At 43.2% G+C, this 20878-nt stretch overlaps 1 protein-coding gene across 3 annotated transcripts in view; it reads left to right on the top strand.

Moving 5' to 3' along the window:
* NUP62 (nucleoporin 62) overlaps positions 1-20878 on the top strand; it is a 68230-nt gene that overhangs the window by 19825 nt on the left and 27527 nt on the right. For all 3 annotated transcript variants that reach the window (XM_043974738.1, XM_043974737.1, XM_043974739.1), the window contains 4 exons: positions 849-959; positions 6460-6558; positions 7720-7821; positions 15481-15595. In XM_043974738.1, the coding sequence (XP_043830673.1) occupies positions 849-959; positions 6460-6558; positions 7720-7821; positions 15481-15595 (427 nt within the window). The remainder of the gene's footprint in view (positions 1-848; positions 960-6459; positions 6559-7719; positions 7822-15480; positions 15596-20878) is intronic.

Genomic DNA, 20878 nt, shown 5'->3' with positions numbered 1-20878 from the left:
TTTGGCCAAGAAAAAATGAGAGCTAATGAGATAAGGTATCACAAGAAACGTAAAGAATGAGCCATTTGTAATACCTTTAGAATGTCATGGGGGGTGGGGGGGGGACAGACAGATTGATGTCAGAATGTTTGTCACTACCAAAAAATCCATTTAAGCCTAATGAAATGAGGCCTATTTTCTTGATTCTTGCCAGAAACTAAAGGAATAAAGTTATAGACCATTAACTTGGCTTTGCTTGACTATAATTATATCATTTATTTAGTGTTGGGTGGGGAAAATTTCTTCATACTGGGTTCAGTCACCAGGGGAAAGCCCTGTTTCTAGGAAAAGAAAACTCTTTGTCTCTGAAACCCTTGACTCTGAAGGAGTAAGGCTACTTTCAGTTAAAAGTAAGTGACCTTAAGTGATCTGTTTAAAAGTCAGCCGACTGTGGGTGCAGGTTAGGCGACTGAAAATATGCCAGTTCTGAGGACAAGTGATTAGGATAATAGGTGTAGGCACAATACTTCAGCTAAATGCAGCAGCCTTTGGCACTAGGTTGTGATTGTGTTTCATTGGACTGAAAAAGTATGTATTGCCACTAGCATAACTGGTGCACTATTGAGCACCATTTCCTCGGTGTGTGCTTTAGGAAGAGCTGATGATACCCTGGTGCTTTTACTGACACCTACCTCCTGGTGTAGAAAACAGCAGTTTAGGGATCACTAAGCTGTGTGCGGTGTCGGATGGAAGACACGGCTGCCAAATAGCTCCCCACTCTAAAGTGCGGATAATGACGTTGATCGTTTTTCTTTCAGATACATGGTTACCTGCTCTGTGTCATTAATTGTTCCTTTATTTCTCTCCAGGTTTAGGATTTGGATTACTGGCCTCTACAGGGTCTACTGCTATAACCACTGGATCACTGACCTCAAGCTTCAGTCAGGGACCTGCCTTGTCTTTTGCCTCTAAACTTTCAGGTAGATGATTGGGGATGCTTGCATGCTCACTTGCCTGCAGTCTGATAGAAGGTCCTAGAATCAGTGAGAGCTTGGAGGTATGGAAAGTGGGGGTGGTGAGCTCCGGGTATCCAGAGGCCATTTCCTAGTGCCTTCTATTCCTTCTCCCCAGCAGAATTGAGTGTATTTAGGACCTCAGGAAATTAGCTCATGTTGTTTAGCACTGGGGAATGGGCAGCTCTAGATAGAAGTTTAATTATTTCAAAATATATTCGGGAAGTTCAAATCAGGCCTCAGATACTTACTATAACAGTGTGCCCCTGGGCAAGTCACTTAACGCTGATTGCCTCAAATAAAATAGCATTTCTTCTGTGTCTCCCTTGTGTCTGACACTGTGATAAGCACTTTACCAGTAGCTCATTAGGTCCTCACATCGACCCTGTGAGGTAGGTGCCTCTGTGACTTCCATTTTACAGAGGAGGAAAGTGAGACTGACAGGCAAGTGACTTGCCCAGGGTCACACAACTAGTAAATTTCAGAGGCCAGATTGAACCCCAAGGCTTCCTGACTGCTGGCTCAGTCCTCTACCCACTGAGCTACCTCGCTGTCCATCAGTAATAGGCCTCCACCAGTCGCGGATGACCATGGATCAGCGCCTTGAAAAGCCACAGGCCACAGTGTGGCTGTGCAGTCCGATATGGGAACCACAGCTCCTGAGTCTTATAACCAGTAACTGCTGCATCCTGTGTTGTATCTACCCCGTGAGGAGTAGCTGGAGTGTCCTCTCCAGGGCGCTGGCCTGGGCGGATCAATATGGAAAACAAGCTGTTGCCCATGCAGCAGGTTTTCCCTCTCTGCGACATTGGTGGATCCAAAGGAGAGGCAGAGCCAATCCAGTTTGGCACCAGTGCCACCGCAGGAGTTGTCAGAGGGATGTGATGTCCAACATCCAACTGCCTAAGGGACTCCGACTCCTGATTTTTCCTCGGGGTTAACTCCCAAAGCCTTTCCCATATATGGGTATAGCCGCAAGGCAGCGGTCGTTTAAAATCAGGGTTCCTTCCCCTAGGCAGGTTGCCTGCCAAGGCCAACGGGCCCCACCTGCCCGAAGCAACTGGTTTTAAGGCACCAGTGACTCGCCTTCGCCCCTTCTCCTGTTAGTGGAAACAGTTCCGCCACGAGAAGGCCAGGAGTTGGGCTTCGCTTGTCGGAGGCTATTTGAGATGCACACCATTGGAGCATTTTATAGAGAGTGGGAGCTTATCCCCACTCCCACCCCGGCATGACAAACCTTTGGAACCTGTCCATCAGTATTGAGTGAGAATTCACTTCCTTCTGAGATAGCCCATTACACTTTGCACAGCACTAATTGTTGGGAGGCTTTTCCTTATATTAAACTGAATCCTTTTCTTTCCTCTTCTACATGCTAGCTTTTCAAATACTTGAAGACTGCTATCATGTCTTTTTTTCAGGCTAGACAGCCCTAGTTCCTTCAACAATTCATCGTATGGTATATAGTTTTAAGCATTTTTCCTCAACACCTTCCAACTGGGGGCTTTTCTAAAATGAGACCCCCAAAACTGAGGACAGTGGGACCCTGCCCTCCCCCATTTAGTTGCCAGGCTGCATTGGATGAGCCCATATCAGAAGTCTCCTGTACCTAATGTAATCACAGATGTGGGTGGACAAAACAAACAAACCCAGAGTTTTTGTTTGTTTGGGATATCCATCCCCCGCCCCCCATGTTTGTTGTCCTATCACTGAGTAGTTAGGATTTGGGGAGGGGGACAGGAGGGAGTGTTGGGTTTTGGTTTTTTTTTTACTGATAAAGGATTTTATTTTTATCCCTGTTAAGTTTCATCTCATTCAATTTGGCCTGTTCTAAGCCTGATGACACCCTGATGTCCGGTGTGTTATCCTTCCCAGCTTCATGTATCCACACATTTGACAGGCGTGCCATCAATGCTTTTATCCAAGACACTGATGAAAACGTTCAATAAGACAGCTCTATTACAGACCTACATCAGGATTAATAGCACTCCATTGACTCTAGGTCCAGTCGACCAGTTCCAAATCCATCTAACCCATGGCTTTCCATCTTGTCCACAAGGACGAGAGACTTTGTTAATGGCTTGCGGAAATCCGAGTGTTCTGTGTAGATGGCTTTCTTCTCATCTACCATTTTAATTAAAAAGGGAAATGAGAGCTAATCCCAAAAGTTAGCCCTGCCAAAGAAAAGAGGAAATGTAGTTAGACTGGCACAAGCTGGTCTTAATGAGCCCGCGCTGGCTCTTTAGGGGTCACTGCCTCCATTTCAGAGTTCTCAGAAGCCATTACTGGGAATAATGCTTTCTAGAATTTTGCTGGGGATCAGAGTCAAACTTACAAGCTGGTAGTTTACCCTTTGCTCACAGTCAGTACAGCTTTTGCCCCTATCTAGTTAGTCCTCTCTTTTTGGCACAGTTTTTTTACAGTTTTTCAAAGATCACTGGCATTGATTTAGCAGTCAGTGTTGCATGTTCTTTGAGTGTCCTGCGATATCGTTCGTCCCAGCAATTTAATTCGATGACAGTTTGAACGTTGAGGACAAGGTAGGTGCTCTCTTGCCATATCAAGTTGCTTAGCTAAAATGAGGCCTGGTTTAGTTTGAAGCAGCATTTATGAAGTCTTTAAAGATCATGATGGGCCTTACTTGGCCAGGCTTAGGAATTTGTAATTCGATTCATAGGCTCTGAGAGCCATTGCATGGTTCTGAACAGATGAGGAGAATGGTGTTTAGAAATGATTGGCTTGGCAACTGGCTGAATGCTAGAGTAGAAAGATGGATTAGAGTCAAGGAGGCCAGCTAGGTCTTTGGCTGTGACTTGGGCAGGAATCACATTGTCCAATATCAGGTGGTAGGTCCGGCCTAGAATGAGGAATGGAAAGAGAGGAATGAATGAGACATTTCAAAAGAAGAATTGATGCGAATTGTCTGACTATAGACTATTGTATGGAACTGGTTGGCCATAGAAGAGTATGGAGAGTGAAGAACTGGCCCATGAGATACTGCAAATGGTGACCTAATTAACAGAGAGAGGGAGGTTGGGGGAGCTTTGGGGGAGGGGAAGGTGATAAGTTTAAATTTGAGGTGACGGGATATCCTAAGTGGAAATGAACCCTTTCTGTCTAATAACTTCCCATTTAGCCTGAACCCCATAGCCAGCGGTTTCTGTGATGTTTTTGCTACAACCTCAAGATCTTTCCCATCTTGACTTTTCACCTCCTTGATAGTACCAACCCTGGATAATACACCAGCTCTTATCTTTCTCTGCTTCCACTTCCAGTCTGCTGGTTGTGGTTAGAGAAAGGTAAGAAACGATGCTGATTTAGTCTGCCGCAAATCTATGCTGTTTAACCTCAGCAGGACCTCTTCCTGCTCCTTAGCATTCCTTTCAGGCCTATCTTATCTTCTCCTTATTTATTCTTTTTTCCATGGAGACTATTCTGAGCCTTTTTCTAGGTCCCCAATTCTACCTCCATGTCCTTGGTTCCAGTAGATAATCTGGCCGTCCCATGTGAACTTGTTTGGCCTCTTTCTATACCTCCAAGCTAGAGCACCTTCTACCATGCTTTATTCCTATCTCAGATGAAAAGCTGTTCCCTCCATCTTTATAATGCTCATCTCTTATCTACATGGTTTTGCTTAGACCTTCGTGTCTAGTATGATGTATACAACTGTGTTTTGTTCTTTTAAGTTCAATTGCTTTTTTCTTTCTTTCTTTTTTTTTTTTTTTGGTGAGGCAGTTGGGGTTAAGTGACTCTCCCAGAGTCACACAGCTAGTAAGTGTCAAGTGTCTGAGGTCGGATTTGAACTCAGGTCTTCCTGAATCCAAGGCTGGTGCTTTATCCACTGTGCCACCTAGCTGCCCCCAATTGCTTTTAAAAAAATTAACAATGTGTAGAACAGAATCTCACATGTGGCAGTCAGATTGTGACTATCCTGTTGATGGGGACATTCTCTACTCCTAATTTGAGCCTAAGAACATTCCAAAGCTTCTTTTGTGAAAGTCACAGTATTGTCAGAGAGGTTCCTCGAATCATTGTAAAATATAAAGACAGGGGGCAGCTAGGTTGTGCAGTGGATAAAACACTAGCCCTGGATTCAGGAGGACCTGAGTTCGAATATGGCCTCAGACACTCGACACTTATTAGCTGTGTGACCCTGGGCAAGTCAATTAACCCCAACAGCCTCACCAAAAAAATAATAATAATAATAATAATATAAAGGCAAAGATGATGAACTTATATTAGTTATGTAGCTGGATGAACAGAGCGTTGAGTTGGGCCCCCAGTATTTATGGGTTGGATAGAAACTACAGATAGACCTGAGTTGAATTGAGAAAAGATTTGGCTGGATTGCATTTGGAAAACTATACCTTTCAATGATCCCAAACTGCTTTGTGCCACAAAATACCTATCGCTTTAACTGTCTTTCCCCTCTTCCCTCAGCCTGCCCCCACCTCCACCCCACCCCCAATCCTTCCAGTGGCACTTGGGTTATAAATCTATGGTCTCCTTTTTAAATCACCAGAATGGGAGCATGGGAAAATAAAGATTACAAGTAGACCAGTGGCCAGTGGAAAGATACATGATGGGCAGAAGTAGATCATATCTTCTGTATGATGCATACTATAAGACAGTGGCTTCAAACTTGAATAGACGTGGATCCCTGCTAGCCTCACATTGACTTAAAAAAACACAAATGAACATCATTTATATCTTACTGTGTAATTTCTGTTGTTGAACATTTCCCACTGACATTTCAATCAGAGTCACCCTGTACTTGGGACTTTTGTGGCTGCAAGTTTGATACCTCTGGTGTAAGGGACATCATTGAGTTTGTTACTGGAAAAGGCTAGCAAGAATGAGACGCAGGATTTATGGTGCAAGTGGTCTGTTGTTCTGAGATACTTAAAAGAATGAAAGGAGAGGAGAGCCTCTCACAGATTGTGTAGATCTTCTGGAGAGAGTTTGTGGAAAGATGTGGCTAAGAGTCAAGCCTGAGTTGTGATCCTCCTCTGCTTTCCAGGCCTATTACCAGCAAGTGGTTAGTTTTGTGCGCCAGGATGTCTCTTAACCTGAGATTCAGTTTTCTCATCTGTATGATGGGGTTTCCTGTGAACAAAATAATGAAATAATGGGTAAAAAAACTGCTTTGTAAAATAATTGTCTAAAAGGTTATGTCCTGAGGGCAGCTAGATGGCGCAGTGGTAAAACACCAGCCTTGGATTCAGGAGTACCTGAGTTCAAATCTGGCCTCAGACACTTGACACTTACTAGCTGTGTGACCCTGGGCAAGTCACTTAACCCTCATCGCCCTGCAAAAAAACCAAAAAAAAAAAAAAAAGGTTATGTCCTCCCTTTGTATTATCATTTTCTTCTATGAGCCTTTTGCTCTATCTATGTAGCTCATAGATTTCAGGGGATGTGATTGAGCCTGTTTTTTATTTGAATCTCTGTGATGCCAATTCTTTTCCAGCGGCAACAACTTCTGCTCCCAGCAGCACTTCTGGGCCCACACTGTTTGCTTCCATAGCAAGTACTTCCCTTCCAGTCTCTTCTGCCCCAACCCTCTCAGGTAAGTCACCAGTCTTAAAGACGATCTCATCCATTAAATGTGGGTTCTTAACTGGGAACTTGTTAGTAAAACTGAAGTTCTCTTCTGCCCCCAAATTCATCATTATGCTTGATCAGGCCAGCATCTGCTATTGTTCTCATTAGAGGGTTGACCATCAGACCTACTGATGGAGCTTTTGGTTCTGAATTTGGCATAGGAGTACTTATTAAAGCCCATACAGTGTCTCAGTGATCTGGCAAAATCATTGGGTATTTTCCCAGGTTTGTCAAAAGGAAGAGGAAGTCTCGCTGCCCCAGTGAATATGGTGAAGGAGGAAGAGACAGGGATGAGATACAAATTTCTGAATCCATTGAACCTTGCTGTATATGATGTGCAAGTGCTCAGAGTGATTTTGTTCCTCTGTATGCAGTTAAAAAAATTGGGATCCAGATTGTCAGTGAAGGTTTCAGAACCTTCTCTTCTCAAAGGAGTCATCGTATTCTGGAGGCTGATATCAGTTCCTTCACTTTGCCAACCCCCTCATCTTGTAAAAGGAGCTGCCAAGGGGCAGGTGTCAAATGGTCTTTTTGACCATGGGTCTGCATTGCTGGGACAGTTCTGTGATGTCTCCCCAAAACCTTGTTCTAGGACTATCTTGGTTCTGTTAGAATGCTGTAAGGTGTATGTCTCCCTCCCCAAGTTCCCATTGTCAGCTGGTGGGGTACTGAGAAGTGACACTCTTCTTGAAGCCAGAATCAGAATGGGACCTTTGGCCTCCCCACTCCAGTGCAGTGGGCATAGGTCATGGCATTTGAAAATGGCTATTAGCACTTGGCTGCAGCAAGAGACTCTAGTTTTATAACATGACTGTGATCTAGAAAAATTCTCTTGATTCACATAGACTTCCTAGGACACGTCTTGTGAAGGTGTAGTATATTTTCAAGATCACAGGTAAAAATTTAGAACTCTTGGCCCGTGACTTGGTATATGACATTTGGCAATTCACTTTCCCTCTCTAGGCTTTACTTTATCTTTATAAAATGAAATAATAATGCTAGAAAAAAAAGCTTGACCGGGATGATCAAAGCATCAACAAAAGGGTTTTCAAATGTTCTTTAGTAACTAAATAAGTCCTATTTTCTATTCCATATTAAAGGGGTGATGTGTAATTGTTCCCAACAGGTGGGACCCCATCCACTTCAGCTGGAGCTTCTGGTCTTGGAGTGTTGGGATTTGGATTAAAGCTTCCTGGCTCAACAAGTGCAGCCACTTCTACTACCACTAGTAAGTTCGGGATACTGGGCTGCATGGGGGAGTCATTGGGAGGCCGCTGAGGCTGCCATCACAGCAAGAGAAATCAGACCCAAAGCTGGAAAAGAGTGCCAGGGTATTGGTGAAGAGTTAGTATTCACAGCACCATGGAGAGCGCTACCACAGCCCAGGGATTCCGGTTGTAGAGTTAGTATGTATCAGAGGCTGGATTGGAGCTGGCACCTCCCTTCAGATTCCAAGATAGATGCTTGCAAAAGAGTTGCTTGGGGGGGGGGGGAGTGCAATGAGGGTTAAGTGACTTGCCCAGGGTCACACAGCTAGTAAGTGTCAAGTCTCTGAGGCCGGACTTGAACTCAGGTCCTCCTGACTCCAGGGCCAGTGCCTTATCCATTGCCCCACCTGGCTGCTCTGGAGTTGCTGCTTTTTGAGAGGTGGCCAGGACTATGATACAGAGCAGGAGTTAGGAGGCCTGGCTTTTTAGTCTTGGCTCTTCTCTTTATTAGCTTACGTGACCATGAGCAAAACCACTTAACCTTTCGGAGAAATCTGTGAAATTGTTGAGGACCAGGTGAGATTGTGTCTATTAAAGGGTCTGTGTGAGGGGCAGGTGTTTCTCCATGGCAGGGCACCTGTAGAATACCACTGAGACAACCACATACAAGGAATGAAGCTCAGAGCTAAGACTGCCATCTTTAATTTCCTAGTTTTCTTTTTCTCTTGTATTAATTTTTATTTTTCCAACTAGACTATAATCAGTGCTATCCTTGTCCTGACCAAAACTTTCTTTCAGATTCTTCTCTTCTCAATTATTCCATTGGCCTATCTATCATATGATACAGGGTATAAGTTGACCTACTGTAGCATATATGTTAATTTGAGTTTTTTCTCTCTGGAAGACTGGGCCTTTTAAAACAAAGTGATTGCCTACAATGCATAGAGGCATTAACCCATGAATACTTCCTGACCCCAGGGCTGATCAGCATCACTCATAAAAGAACCCTGCTTTGTTATTGGATGATCCTTGGCTGAGGTCAGAGAGACCATAGAATGCATTCCCAGTGCAAAGGCAAGCCCAGGGTGCCTGGGAAGGAGAGCAGGACAGTGTGGCTTTTACATATTTTGTTCGGATTGTGAGATTCCAGAACATCTGAGGACAGCAGAACATCTGGCTGTTTAAATGTCACTTCAAAGATATGTTGCAAGGGGCAGCTACGTGGCACAGTGGATAGAGCACCAGCCCTAAGTCAGGAGGACCTGAGTTCAAGTCCATCCTCAGACACTTACCCTTACTAGCTGTGTGACCCTGGGCGTGTCATGTAACCCCAGTTGCCTCACACACACACAAAAATGTTTCAAAGCCAGACAACAAGGGTAGTTTTGGTTCTCTGCTATTTGGGATTGTGTAGCCCACCACCTTTTGCCGTTAGGGATAATCAAATCTAGCAAATGTCTGAGACTTGGGTACTTGCACCTTGGTGTAATCTAAGGTTCATCCAGCCTTCCTTTTCAGTTTTCCAGTCAGTCAAAACAGCCTTGATATTTAAATATTATTTCCTGTGTCAAGGTAGAAGAGACAAAGGTAATCAATTATCAGTGCTATAGAAACTATATGTAGAATGGTTGAGAATTTAAAAGGCAAGCTTTGTTTTATACCGAGGCTGATGGGAATTAGGAGTATCACGAAGGTGATGCTCCTAGGATTGATTAAGGACTAGATCAGTCTTTCCTGTTCTCAGAGTTGAATTTTTCAGAAGAAAGTGAGGGATCATAAAACTTGTGACATAGAAGGGACCTTAGAGATTGTCAAGTCCCACCTCCTCAGGTGGGGGACTATCAGGGAGGAAGCTAAGGTCCCCAAAAGTTAGGGCTTCTCCCAAAGTGGTAGACAGCTAAATAATGGTGGAGTCTGGGTTAGGAGTGGTTAGATCTCCCACATTGTTGTCCAGTACAGTGTTCTCTCCACTACACCATGCTACCCTTTCTCCTCAGATCAGGGACGTAATGGAACAGATGAGGTCTCAAAGTAATGCTATGGTGGGGCAGACCTGTGATCTATTGAGCCAGGTATCTCCAAAAGTGCATTAATGCTTTGTAAACTGTGAGTTGTGACCCCACGTGGGGATACATAACTGAATGTGGGGGTCATGAAAAATTTGGCAACAATAAAAGGTTATGCATACCTATTGTATATACCTTTATACCCGGTGTCGCATCGAAATTTTCTCAGGAGAAAAGGGGTCATGAGTGGAAAAAGTTTAAGAAGCCCTGCACTTAGGGACACTTTGTGGGATGCTAGGTTGTCTTTTGTGATATTGGCTTGAAAAGGTGACGGATAAACCTGAGGACCCTCTTTAGAAACTCTTGACGCCTCATAATGGATTTGTCACCTGTGAATTTATCTAAACTCTTCTTTAAAATTCCTGAGCATTTTGCATTTTGAGCTTGCTACTTCTCAGGGGAAACCGTTTTCTCAGTTTCCTACCCACTGTGCTACATTGTAATCGGGGCCCACCCAGGCCTTGAATTCTGGAATGTAGTGAGCACAGCCTTACTCATTTTCTTTTTTTTTTTTTTCTTCCATGCTCTTCAAAAATTATTTTGTTTTTAATCAATTTTACAATTCACTCAAGATTAGTAGATGCTCCCATGTTGGATGACAAATGGTTGGGATCCCAAGAGATCCAGATTCCAGTATGCCATTAACAAAATAAAAACAAACAGAGACAAATGTCAAGGGCTGAATTCAGGTTCACATGTGTTATGAGGAAAGACCATGAGGTTTGAGTTAGGTCGACAATTGTGAGGGTATGCTGCAAAGATTCCCAAAGTCTAACATCCAGAGGATTCTACATTGGTCTGATCTTGTTAGGGAGAGAGGCTGAAGAAAGTATAATGGCTGGATGCCCAGTGAAGTCTTCTAATACATGGAGGGCAGCCATGAGAAAGAGACTCATCTGGAGGCATATTATGCAGCACTTTGGGGCTCAATCTAAGGAGAAAGTTCCCTATTGGATGTTTCCCCAGACAGAAGCAGCTGCCTCAGGGTCAGTGTTCCCCACCGCTGGAGCCTTAGCCCCTGTCTTAGATCAGAAGGTCTGTTTATTCATCATTTTCAATCATGTCTCCTACACCTGTTGCCTTTGGTGTGGTGCAGTTGTTTGAAGAAGCAAGAAAGCACAACGGAGCCTAATTTTGAGCCCATGAGCTTTTTTTCTGTGGCTCTCAAGTATGTATTATTGCTTTGAGGTCAGTCTCCACCTTCATGGAAATAGAAGACCCAAAGTGGATTTCTGGGTCCATTGTTCAGATGTGTTGAAAATGTACCCATGGCGCCTTCTTTTAAAACACAGACCTGAAGCTGACCGTTCCCTCCACCCCAGCTCTTCCCTCCTTAGTGCCTTAGGAGAGGAAAGTAGGAGGTTAGCCATTTGGGCAGCTGGCTCACTCACTGTATTTTGTTTTCAGTCAGGTATTTACAGAGAACCTGCGGTGTGCCAAGTGTCTTTGCTAGGTACTATGAAGGATGCAGCAAAAGTATACCATGTGGTCCATGTCCATAAAGCGCAATTCTCATGCCAGGAACCACTTCCTTCCTGTCTTTTCCTGATCTTGGCCCAAGGCGGTAATAACCATCCCCTTCAAGCCTCAGCTACCTCTTGGGTTTCCACTTCTCTAGCATGCTTACCCACTGTGTCTTAGGAGATAGCTGTTTGTGCACTATTCCCCCTTCCATGAAAGTTGGGGCCTTTTCTTTTTAACATTTTTTAAATTCTCCCATTGAATTTTATTTTATTTTCCCAAATTACATGTAAATACAAATTTTGACATCAATTTTTTTAACACTTTTTGTTCCAAATTCCACCTCCCCCACCCCCGCCAAGAACTCAAGCAATTCAGTATAAGCCCTATGTGAGCATTCATGCAAAATATTTCCACATTAGCCAGGTTGTGAAGGAAAACAGACAAAAACAAAACTTCAGATAAAGGACCTAACAAACAAACAAAAAATGATGCTTCAATCTATATTCAGACATCATCAGTTCTCTCTCTGTAGATGGACTGCATTTTTCATAGGACCTTCAGCGTTGTCTTGAATCATTGCATTGCTGAAAATAAGCAAGTAATTCACAGCAAAGCATCTTATAGTATTGCTGTTATTTTGTATACAGTACATTTCACCTTGTATCAGCTCATGTAGGTCTTTCTGGGCTTTTCTGACAGCATCCTGCTCATCATTTTTTTTTATAGTAAACTACATTTATATGGTACTTTAAAGAGAAATTTCCTTACAATAAACCCATGAGGTTGATTCTTGTACCGACAGTAATAGATAACATTTATATAGTACCTTATACCTGACAAAGGATTTTCTTCACAATAGCCCAGCAAAGTAGCATACGTTTTATCATCATCATAAATCCATCCTCAGTGTCATCAATCAATCCCCATTTTCATCCAATCATCATCACCCATCAATCAATCATCATCTTACATTACTCTTGCCTCTGTTTCAAATTGTTTTTCACAGTTACTATTGTTAAATGTTTCCCTCCATCCTATTCCCTTCCCCATATTTACTCTATTTTCTCTTCTTTCACCCCTCCCTCCTTTATCCCCTTCCCCTCCTACTTTCCTGCCAGGTTAAATAGATTATTCCACCCATTTGAGTGTGTATGTTATTCCCTCCTTGAGCCAACTCCGATGAGATTAAGGTCTTTGAGCCAATTCTGATGAGGGTAAGCCTCATTCACTGCCCCACTCCTCCCCTATCTCTCCCCCCACTCCATAAGCTCTTTCATGTGGGATTTCACCCCATTCTACCTCCCCCAGTGCATTCCTCTCACCTCTCAATTTTACCCTAAAGATGTCATCATGGGACAGCTAGGTGACACAATGGACAAAGCACCCACCCTGGACCCAGGAGGACCCGAACCCAAATCTGGCCTCAGACACAAGGCACTCACCCACTGCACAACCCCAAGCATGTCACCCAGTTCCAAGTTGGGGCCTTTTCTTATCCAGGCTTTGGTATCTCACCCATACCACGTCGAAAGAAGAACCTCAAAGACAAGGCAGAGAAGTTTAGGCACAATATGGTTCATATGTAGTCCTGCTAGTTCACAGAGTTCTCTGGTGAGTCAAATGAGACCCTTTGCCTTTCCCTGCAGCCCTGAAAAAATATAGGAAACACTTCCATTTGTGTATAAAGGGAGGGAGGGAGAGGAGAGTGCATTCGTAGCCATTATGAACTCTGGCTGAATCTGGTTGCCTTGGGGCTGCTTGTTCTCTCTCCATCTCCCTTTCCCCCTCTCCTACTGGAAGTATAAGGGCTCCTCACAGGCCAATCATGTGCTAATTGGCATGGGAGCTGAGCTAGGCTGGTGGAGGCCTCCTTTAGGTACCCTCTTGGCCCCTTGGCTCCTGGGGGCTCACCACCTTGCTGTAGTCTTCCCCAGGATCCCCTCAGACACTGAGTACTGGCTACCATTAGCCTAATTCCATGAGAGTGGGGTGCTGGTAGAGGAAATGTACCATTGAAAGACAGACATGGGGACAAAGCCCCCAGCCCTGAAGGACATACCTGGCCTTGCATTTTGGAAGGTCTGAGAAGAGGCAGCTGTTCTTAAGCACCCCCTGGGTGAGAGGGGGCAGAGAGGGGGAGCTAACTGACCTTTGGGCACTGAGATGAGCAGAGTTGAATGACTTGTTCTTTGCTTTTGTAGTACTCCTAGAATGAGATAAAAGTCTCCTTATCCATTGGCCCAGGTTATGTATAGGGATAGATCTGTGGCTCAGCTGTTGAGTATTATGTTCCTGAGCATCCCCCTCCCCCCAAACCCCTGCTCTGGTTCTGTTTAGTTCAGTAGAGCCTTTCTCCGATTGTAACGTAGCCTTTAGTTACCGTTTTTGTAGGTTTTGATGAAAGGGACTTTGGGCTATGCCCTCCTTCTGGATCAGCCCACCCATTGCCACTTAGAGGGAGCCCATTATCAGTTCCTGAGGTAGAACACATTGCCATCCCCTGCCCCTGTGGGGGAAGAAACGGAAGTAGGTAGGCTACACCCAATGTAGCCATTCCAGCCCTGGAGCTAAGGTTACCCTTGTGTGGGACATTATCCTTCCCTACCCTTCCTAGAGAAGAAAGCTAAAACAGCAGCAGCCTGTGACTCTTGCTTCCTGGATTGGGGATGACCAGTGTAATCTCTTAGGGACTGATTAGCCAGCAGACCTAGATTTGTGGGAAATTGGGGGTCTGGCCAGACAATAGAATAGGCATTTGACTAAGAGGGAAGGAGGTCAACGTCACAACCCCTTTTCCGCCCAAGAAATTTTTATGAGACCCCAGGCATCTAGGTATATAAGATAGGCATACATAACCTTTTAGTGTTGCCAAATATTTCATCACCCCTGTATTTTGTTATACGATCCCATATGGGGTCCCTGACCCACAGTTTCAAAAGCTTGGAATTAGGTTATATGTGAGGCTGAAGATGGAGCCTGATGACTGGAAATGTGTGAAGGGGGCTGAATTTCTGGAATTTCCTAAGCAGATTTAGCGGGCACAGGCTTTTTTAGGCCTCCTGACTTTGCAAGGCTGTGGAACAGGATAGGTGAATGACAGGAGCTTGATATTATCAAGGACATGTTCCAAAGTCTCATTCATCCAAACCCACAAAAATATCAAGCAATATTAGCCCTTGATAAAGGAGTTGCTTCTCCTTCTCTTCTATTGATAGTCTTATTTGGGGGTACTTTTGCCTTTTTACTGTCGTATTCCATTAATTTGTCTTTTATGTATTAGAAGAAAGACTATCACTGAACAGTAATGTGGTCAAAAGGCAGGCAGAATGGCTAAAAATCAGTTCTTTGAATATAAAGATGAAGAAGAATAGTGGAGGATTACCGTAATTTGCCATCTTTCTGATACATGACCTTCCATTTCCCACCTCTACACCTTTGCACAAGCTTTCCCCCCCTCCCATGCTTAGAATACCCTATCCTACCTCTACTTATTGAAACCCTCAGCTCCCTTCAAGTGCCATCTCCTTCTGGAGGGAACCCTTTCCTGATTCGCCCATTTGTCAGTGTGCTTCCTTCCCCCATCACTGTTTATTTTATATATTTTTATATATATATATATGTGCTGTGTTTACTTACCTGTGAGTACTTTGTATCTCCTCAGAAGAATATAAGCTGTCTGACAACAGAAACTATATTACTTTGGTTATCTAGGTGTATCCCTAGTCACATAGTAGGCTCTTAAATTCTTGTGCATTGATTGATTTCAGTGTCAGAATGTGTTAAACCCACTCCGAGGTCAAGGGGCACTAATTTTGAATATTTCCAATAGATACTTCTTAACAAATTCATCATATAGTTTAATAGGTGTCTGACTAAACTTCTTCAGGTGAGAACGGTGATGGGCACAGTCAAAACCTGAAGTTCTGCCCACAGTGCTAAGACCAATGGTAGAAACCCCAGGGATCATTTGATCTTTAGTGTGGCGCACCAGCACCAAGAAGGGAACGAATGCTATGTGGCTCTGGAGGTCCCCCGTTGGCCCTCTCCTCTCTTTCTATCAGAACCATATTAACATCCAAGCCTCAGCCTCCCCTGCTTTTGACATTTCTAAGTGATTCTCCCCTTTAACCTCATATGCTTTTATTTCAGCAACGACTTCAACTACCACCTCAGGCTTTGCCTTGAATCTAAAGCCACTGACAACACCTGGCATTGGCATCACTTCTGCCAGTGCCACTTTGCCTTCAACTGCCACAACTTCAAGGTAAGGCCTGATTTCCAAGTTCTCCTGAATTTTAATTCATTGATGAGGCATACGCAGTCAGGTGACCTCTTGGGTGCTCACTTGGGTATCTTCCAAAGACATTTCAAATACAGAGAAACTGCTTTTGAACCCAGAACCATTTAGAGGCTAGATTTCTGTAAGCCAGTGAAAGGAACATTCATTTTGGGATTTTTTTTTTTTTTTGGTTTTTTGAGGCAATTGGGGTTAAGTGACTTGCACAGGGTCACACAGCTAGTAAGTGTTAAGTGTCTGAGGCCGGATTTGAACTCAGGTCCTCCTGACTCCAGGGCCGGTGCTCTATCCACTGCGCCACCTGGCCGCCCCTTAGGAACATTCATTTATTTGCTTTTGTTAAATACTGGGAGAAAAGAGTTCCCAACACTCCTAAACTGGTAGGCACCTTAGTGACTATCTAGTCTCACCCCATGATTTTACGAAGGAGGGAACCGAGTCCTGGAGAATGGTTTGTCTAAGGTCACATTAGCTTGTTAGTATCAGAGCTAGAACTTGAGCCCAGGGTTTTGATTCCCAAGGCCAAGCTTTCTTTCTGGTGGAGTTTGCTTCTAATGTATCCCATTGTTGTAAAAAAAAAAAAAACCCAGTGCTTAGAGTAACCTTTTAATGAGTGCCAAAATATGGAAAGTAAATCTACTTTTTAAAGTTTTTTCATCATTTGAATCCTTTCTAAGCCCATAAGTGTTACTTGGAAGGTGGTTCTGTCCAATGAAGCTAAAGATTGCAGTGCTTTGCTTAGCTATCCAGTGTCTTCTGGGACTCATGGTTTCCTATTAAAAATCAGTGAAATATAGGGGGCAGCTAGGTGGCGCAGTGGATAAAGCATGGGCCCTGGATTCAGGAGGACCTGAGTTCAAATCCGGCCTCAGACACTTGACACTTACTAGCCGTGTGACCCTGGGCAAGTCACTTCACCCCAATTGCCTCACCCCCCCCCCAAAAAAAATCAGCAAAATAAGTGTTCAGTTTCTAGCTTAGTTGGTTTGTTTGTTTGGTTGGTTGGTTGGTTTTGGTTTTGGTTTAGTTGTTTATTAATGTAACTGATGTCCAAATTACAAGCTGTTAGGTTAACAAAGCACAGTATTTGGTTTAGCCATTATCTGCCTGAGGTAAAATTAAGCAAAGAATGACAGGGACTGAGATCAAATTGCCATGGGATCAGAAACATGGACTTCAGGATCAGCGGCAAATTTAGGAATAAAAGGGAGCCATGTTTGTTTAAGGTCAGGAGTACCAGAATTCAGCTGAGATGGGGGGGAGGGGGCACTGATTCCAGGTTCAGCAGCTGGAAAAGGGCAGTACCAGAAATATTATCAGTGAAAAGGAAAGTGTTTGAAGAACTGAAATTCATGGCCATGCCAATGGTATTTCCTTCTCCACCTAACCCTAACCCACAGGTTTAGCCCCAGTGTGTCCTGTCCAATGAAGTTTTCTTTATGTTTTTCTGATAGTCCCAGCACAAATTAGTAATAATAGCAGATGCAGGTTGGTCCTCCAATAAGCATTAAACTATGTGGCAGGCCCTGGGAATACAAAGGAAAAGACTGTCCCTTCTCTCAAAGAGCTCACAGGGGGAGACAATGTGAGAATAACTGTCCAAACAAAAGATATACAGACTAAATTAGAGATAATGTTTGTAGTTTGTAAAGACCACTAGAGGGCACAGTGGAGAGAGCACTGGGCCTGGAGACAGGAAGACTAGAGTTCAAATCCAGCTTCAGACACTTGTGACCTGTGTGACCTTGGGCAAATCATTTCACTTCTGTTTGCCTTAGTTTCCTTAGCTCAAAAATGGGACTAATAACAGCATCCAACAGGGTTGTTGTGAGGATCAAAAGATATGTCTGTAAAAGCACAGTATCTGTCACTTCTTAGGCACTACATAAATGCTTGTCATTCCCCCCTCCCCCTTAGTGTTGTCCATATGTTATCTTATTTTCTCTTTACACTAACACTCTTCTCATTCATTTGTGCTCACCCAAGTAGAATCTGAGAACTTCACTATCTGTTACTCCCCTACGTTACCCCTTTGTAAGCTCTCCCTTACAAGCACTCAGGTTCATGAAGCATCAAAGAAAAACCAAAAATGTTTCTATTTGCAGGCCCACAATGGATCAAGAGAGTCCCCCATCCCAAAGCTGGTAGGCTCCATTTCGTCCAACCCCAGTGAAGACCTGTGTGATTTTTATGATTTCCAATACTGCCTTGGGTGGTGCTCCAGCAAGGAGCAAGGCCAAGGCTAACTAATCCTCTGGGCAGTAGGGATTCTTCCTAGTCACATCATTCCAGTGAACCTCTGTCTTCTCTTCTGAAATGGTTCCTATCAAGTGAGAAGCCATAGTGCTCCTTCTTCCTCCTGCACCTGGTTGCCCATCATCCATGTAGGTGCCTCCTGGTTCACGGGGACACTTGAGCTCTCTACCCATTTGTTTTTGCTCATTCATCTTGGAACCAGAGACTATTTGGCAATGGAAAGAGGAAGGGCAACTAAAGGAATCGAGTTAGGGATCTCTGGTCTCTTCCAATTCTGAATCTTTTAATCCCATGATACCCATTTTACCCACGTGGAAACTGAAGCCCGGATGGGTTAAGTGACTTGCCAATGACATAGCTATGAAGTGTCAGAGGCCAAATAGAATGGAAAGCTGCCAGGGCAGCAACGTGGACAGAAAGGCAACAGACCCTTCTCAAAAGTATATTTTGCTAATGTCAGTTTGTCTTTAAATCAGTCATTTTGCACCCACCCTCTCAGATTGAACTTTCTCTTATGACAAAGAAAAATGATTAAGTAAAAATGCTCAATACACAGACCATTTCTAACAACATATACAGTAGTCTGTCCTAATGTTCTCATACCTCTCTGTCATAAGTAAGGAAGCATATTTCATTCTCTCTCTTTCATGGCCTTCATTGACTTTTTTTTCCTATTCAAAGGTTAGCTTCATTTTAGTGATCTGTTCATTTAACTTGTTTTAGCCATTTTGCTTATTTTGCTCTTCATCAATTTGTGCACATCTTCCCACTTTTCTCTGAATTCCTTCTCATTATCATTAAATTACATTAAAAAAAATGCACTTGGCTTCCTTGGGAGACACTTGCTAGCTGTGTGACCCTGGGCAAGTCACTTAACCTCAATTGCCTCACTCCCTCCCCCCCAAAAAAAATTACATCTCATCATTTTTTCAGTCATTCTTCAAATCATGAGCACTCTTTGTTTCTAGTTCTTTGCTACCACAAAGAGTGCTATGATGAATGTTTTGGTGTATATTAGATCTTTGTTTCTTTCTTTGACTTCCTTGGGTATATATGCCTAGTAATGTCATTGCTGGATCAAAGGGCATAGACTCTAGGCATAGTTGCACATATCTGTGATCCTGTTACGAGGAAGGCTGAATCACTTAAGCTCACAAGTTTTGAGCTGCAATAGGCTAGAGCCAATCTAGCTGTCCACACTAAATCTGGGGTTGGGTGTGACCTGGGGAATTTGGTGCTTGGAAAATAGTCATCCTTCCTGGAAATGGGGAAGCACTTGCAACTCCTGGGAGCAGCTGGCATGTGGAGGAGTGGGAGAACATGGACCCAGGAAGGACATTTTGAAGCAAATGGGGAAAGAAAGATAATCAACAGAAGGTATAGATCAGTAGTGTGCTACATCATCAGGGACTTGGTGGAGGAAGAGCCCAAGTATTGGCCAGTGTCCTCTCTGACACCTAAAGTAATTGGCATCATTCTGGGAGTGAGGCACCATAGAGAAAGGGAATCCATGGGGCAAGCCCTAAAAAGCAGTACCAGAAACCACCTAGAGAAGAGCCTAGAATGGATATCTGGGAAGCTTTGATTACATGAGGAATACAGAATAAAAAGAGAGACCAGATAATTATAGGGGTCATGAATTAAAGAATGAGTCTAGAGTAGACAGAAAGTGAGGATGGATAATGAAGAGAGTGAGAGAAATCTTTTTTTGGAAAGGGACACAAAAAAATGAAATTTTAAAAACTAATGAACAGGACTAGTTGAAGGGGAGGAAAGGAAAAGAGAAATCTGCTAACATAAGAGGAAAAAGGGGGATAATAATTATATATAATCAGTTAAAAGCAAGAGAAAAAGGGACTAATGAACAAAACCCTAAAGGGAAAATGGTAACAAACAAGAGGAGGGGAATCAGGGTGAGGCAAAGAGAGCCAGTGGGAACAGGACCACCTTTTAAAAAAAAAATTTTAAATAAAGTATCTGAAGGAACATAATACTGTGTTTATAACAGAAGGGGGGTAATCATAACTTTAAAAAATATTACAAGGCAGCCGAAGGGAAATATAAACTTAGCTCTTATAACTTTAAATATGAATGCATTAAACAATCCAGTAAAATGAAAAGGAGTAACAGATTGAGTAAGAAAACAAAACCCTTTAATCTGTTGCTTACAAGAAACATTTAAAAAGCAAAGACATAAAATAAAGCTGAGGGGATAGAAGAAAAATTTACTATATATGAGGTGAATCAAAAAAAAGCAGGAGGGGCAGCTAGGTGGCGCAGTGGATAGAGCACCGACCCTGGAGTCAGGAGTACCTGAGTTCAAATCCGACCTCAGACACTTAACACTTACTAGCTGTGTGACCCTGGGCAAGTCACTTAACCCCAATTGCCTCACTAAAAAAAAAAAAAAAAAGCAGGAGTTGCTATCATGCCATCAGACAAAGTAAAAACAAACATTCAAAAATTAAAAGGGGATAAAAAGGAAACTAGTCTGCTGAAAGGAACCATAATCAACAAACCAATGTCAGTAATAAATTTATATATTCCAAATGCCTTCGCATACAAATTCCTAAAGGAAACATCTGAGCTATGAGAAGACATAGTAATAGCAATAGTGACAGGAGACTTCAATGTCTCAGTTTTGGATAAACCTTAATGGAAAGATAAACAAAATGGAACATGGGAACTGAACAGATTTCTGAAGAAACTAATGTTAAAAGACTTAGTCTATCTTCAGCTGAACTCTCAACATTTCCCTCCACCTAACACCTTGAATCAAGCATTAATGCTTGCAGCTGCAGGGAAATGGGTAAAATAGAAATTGAAAGAATCCACTGATCACTTCCTGAAAGAGATCCCAAAATGAAAACTCCCAGGAATATGATAGCTAAATTCCAGAGCTCCCAGGTCAAGGAGAAAATATTAGAAGCAGCCAGAAAGAAATAATTCAGATATTGTGAAACCACAGTTAGGACACACACAAGATTTAACAGC

Source organism: Dromiciops gliroides, chromosome X (assembly GCF_019393635.1).
Source record: "Dromiciops gliroides isolate mDroGli1 chromosome X, mDroGli1.pri, whole genome shotgun sequence".
NCBI lineage: Eukaryota > Metazoa > Chordata > Mammalia > Microbiotheria > Microbiotheriidae > Dromiciops > Dromiciops gliroides.
Note: the sequence above shows the minus strand (reverse complement) of the source record. Positions and strands in the feature narration are given on the sequence as shown.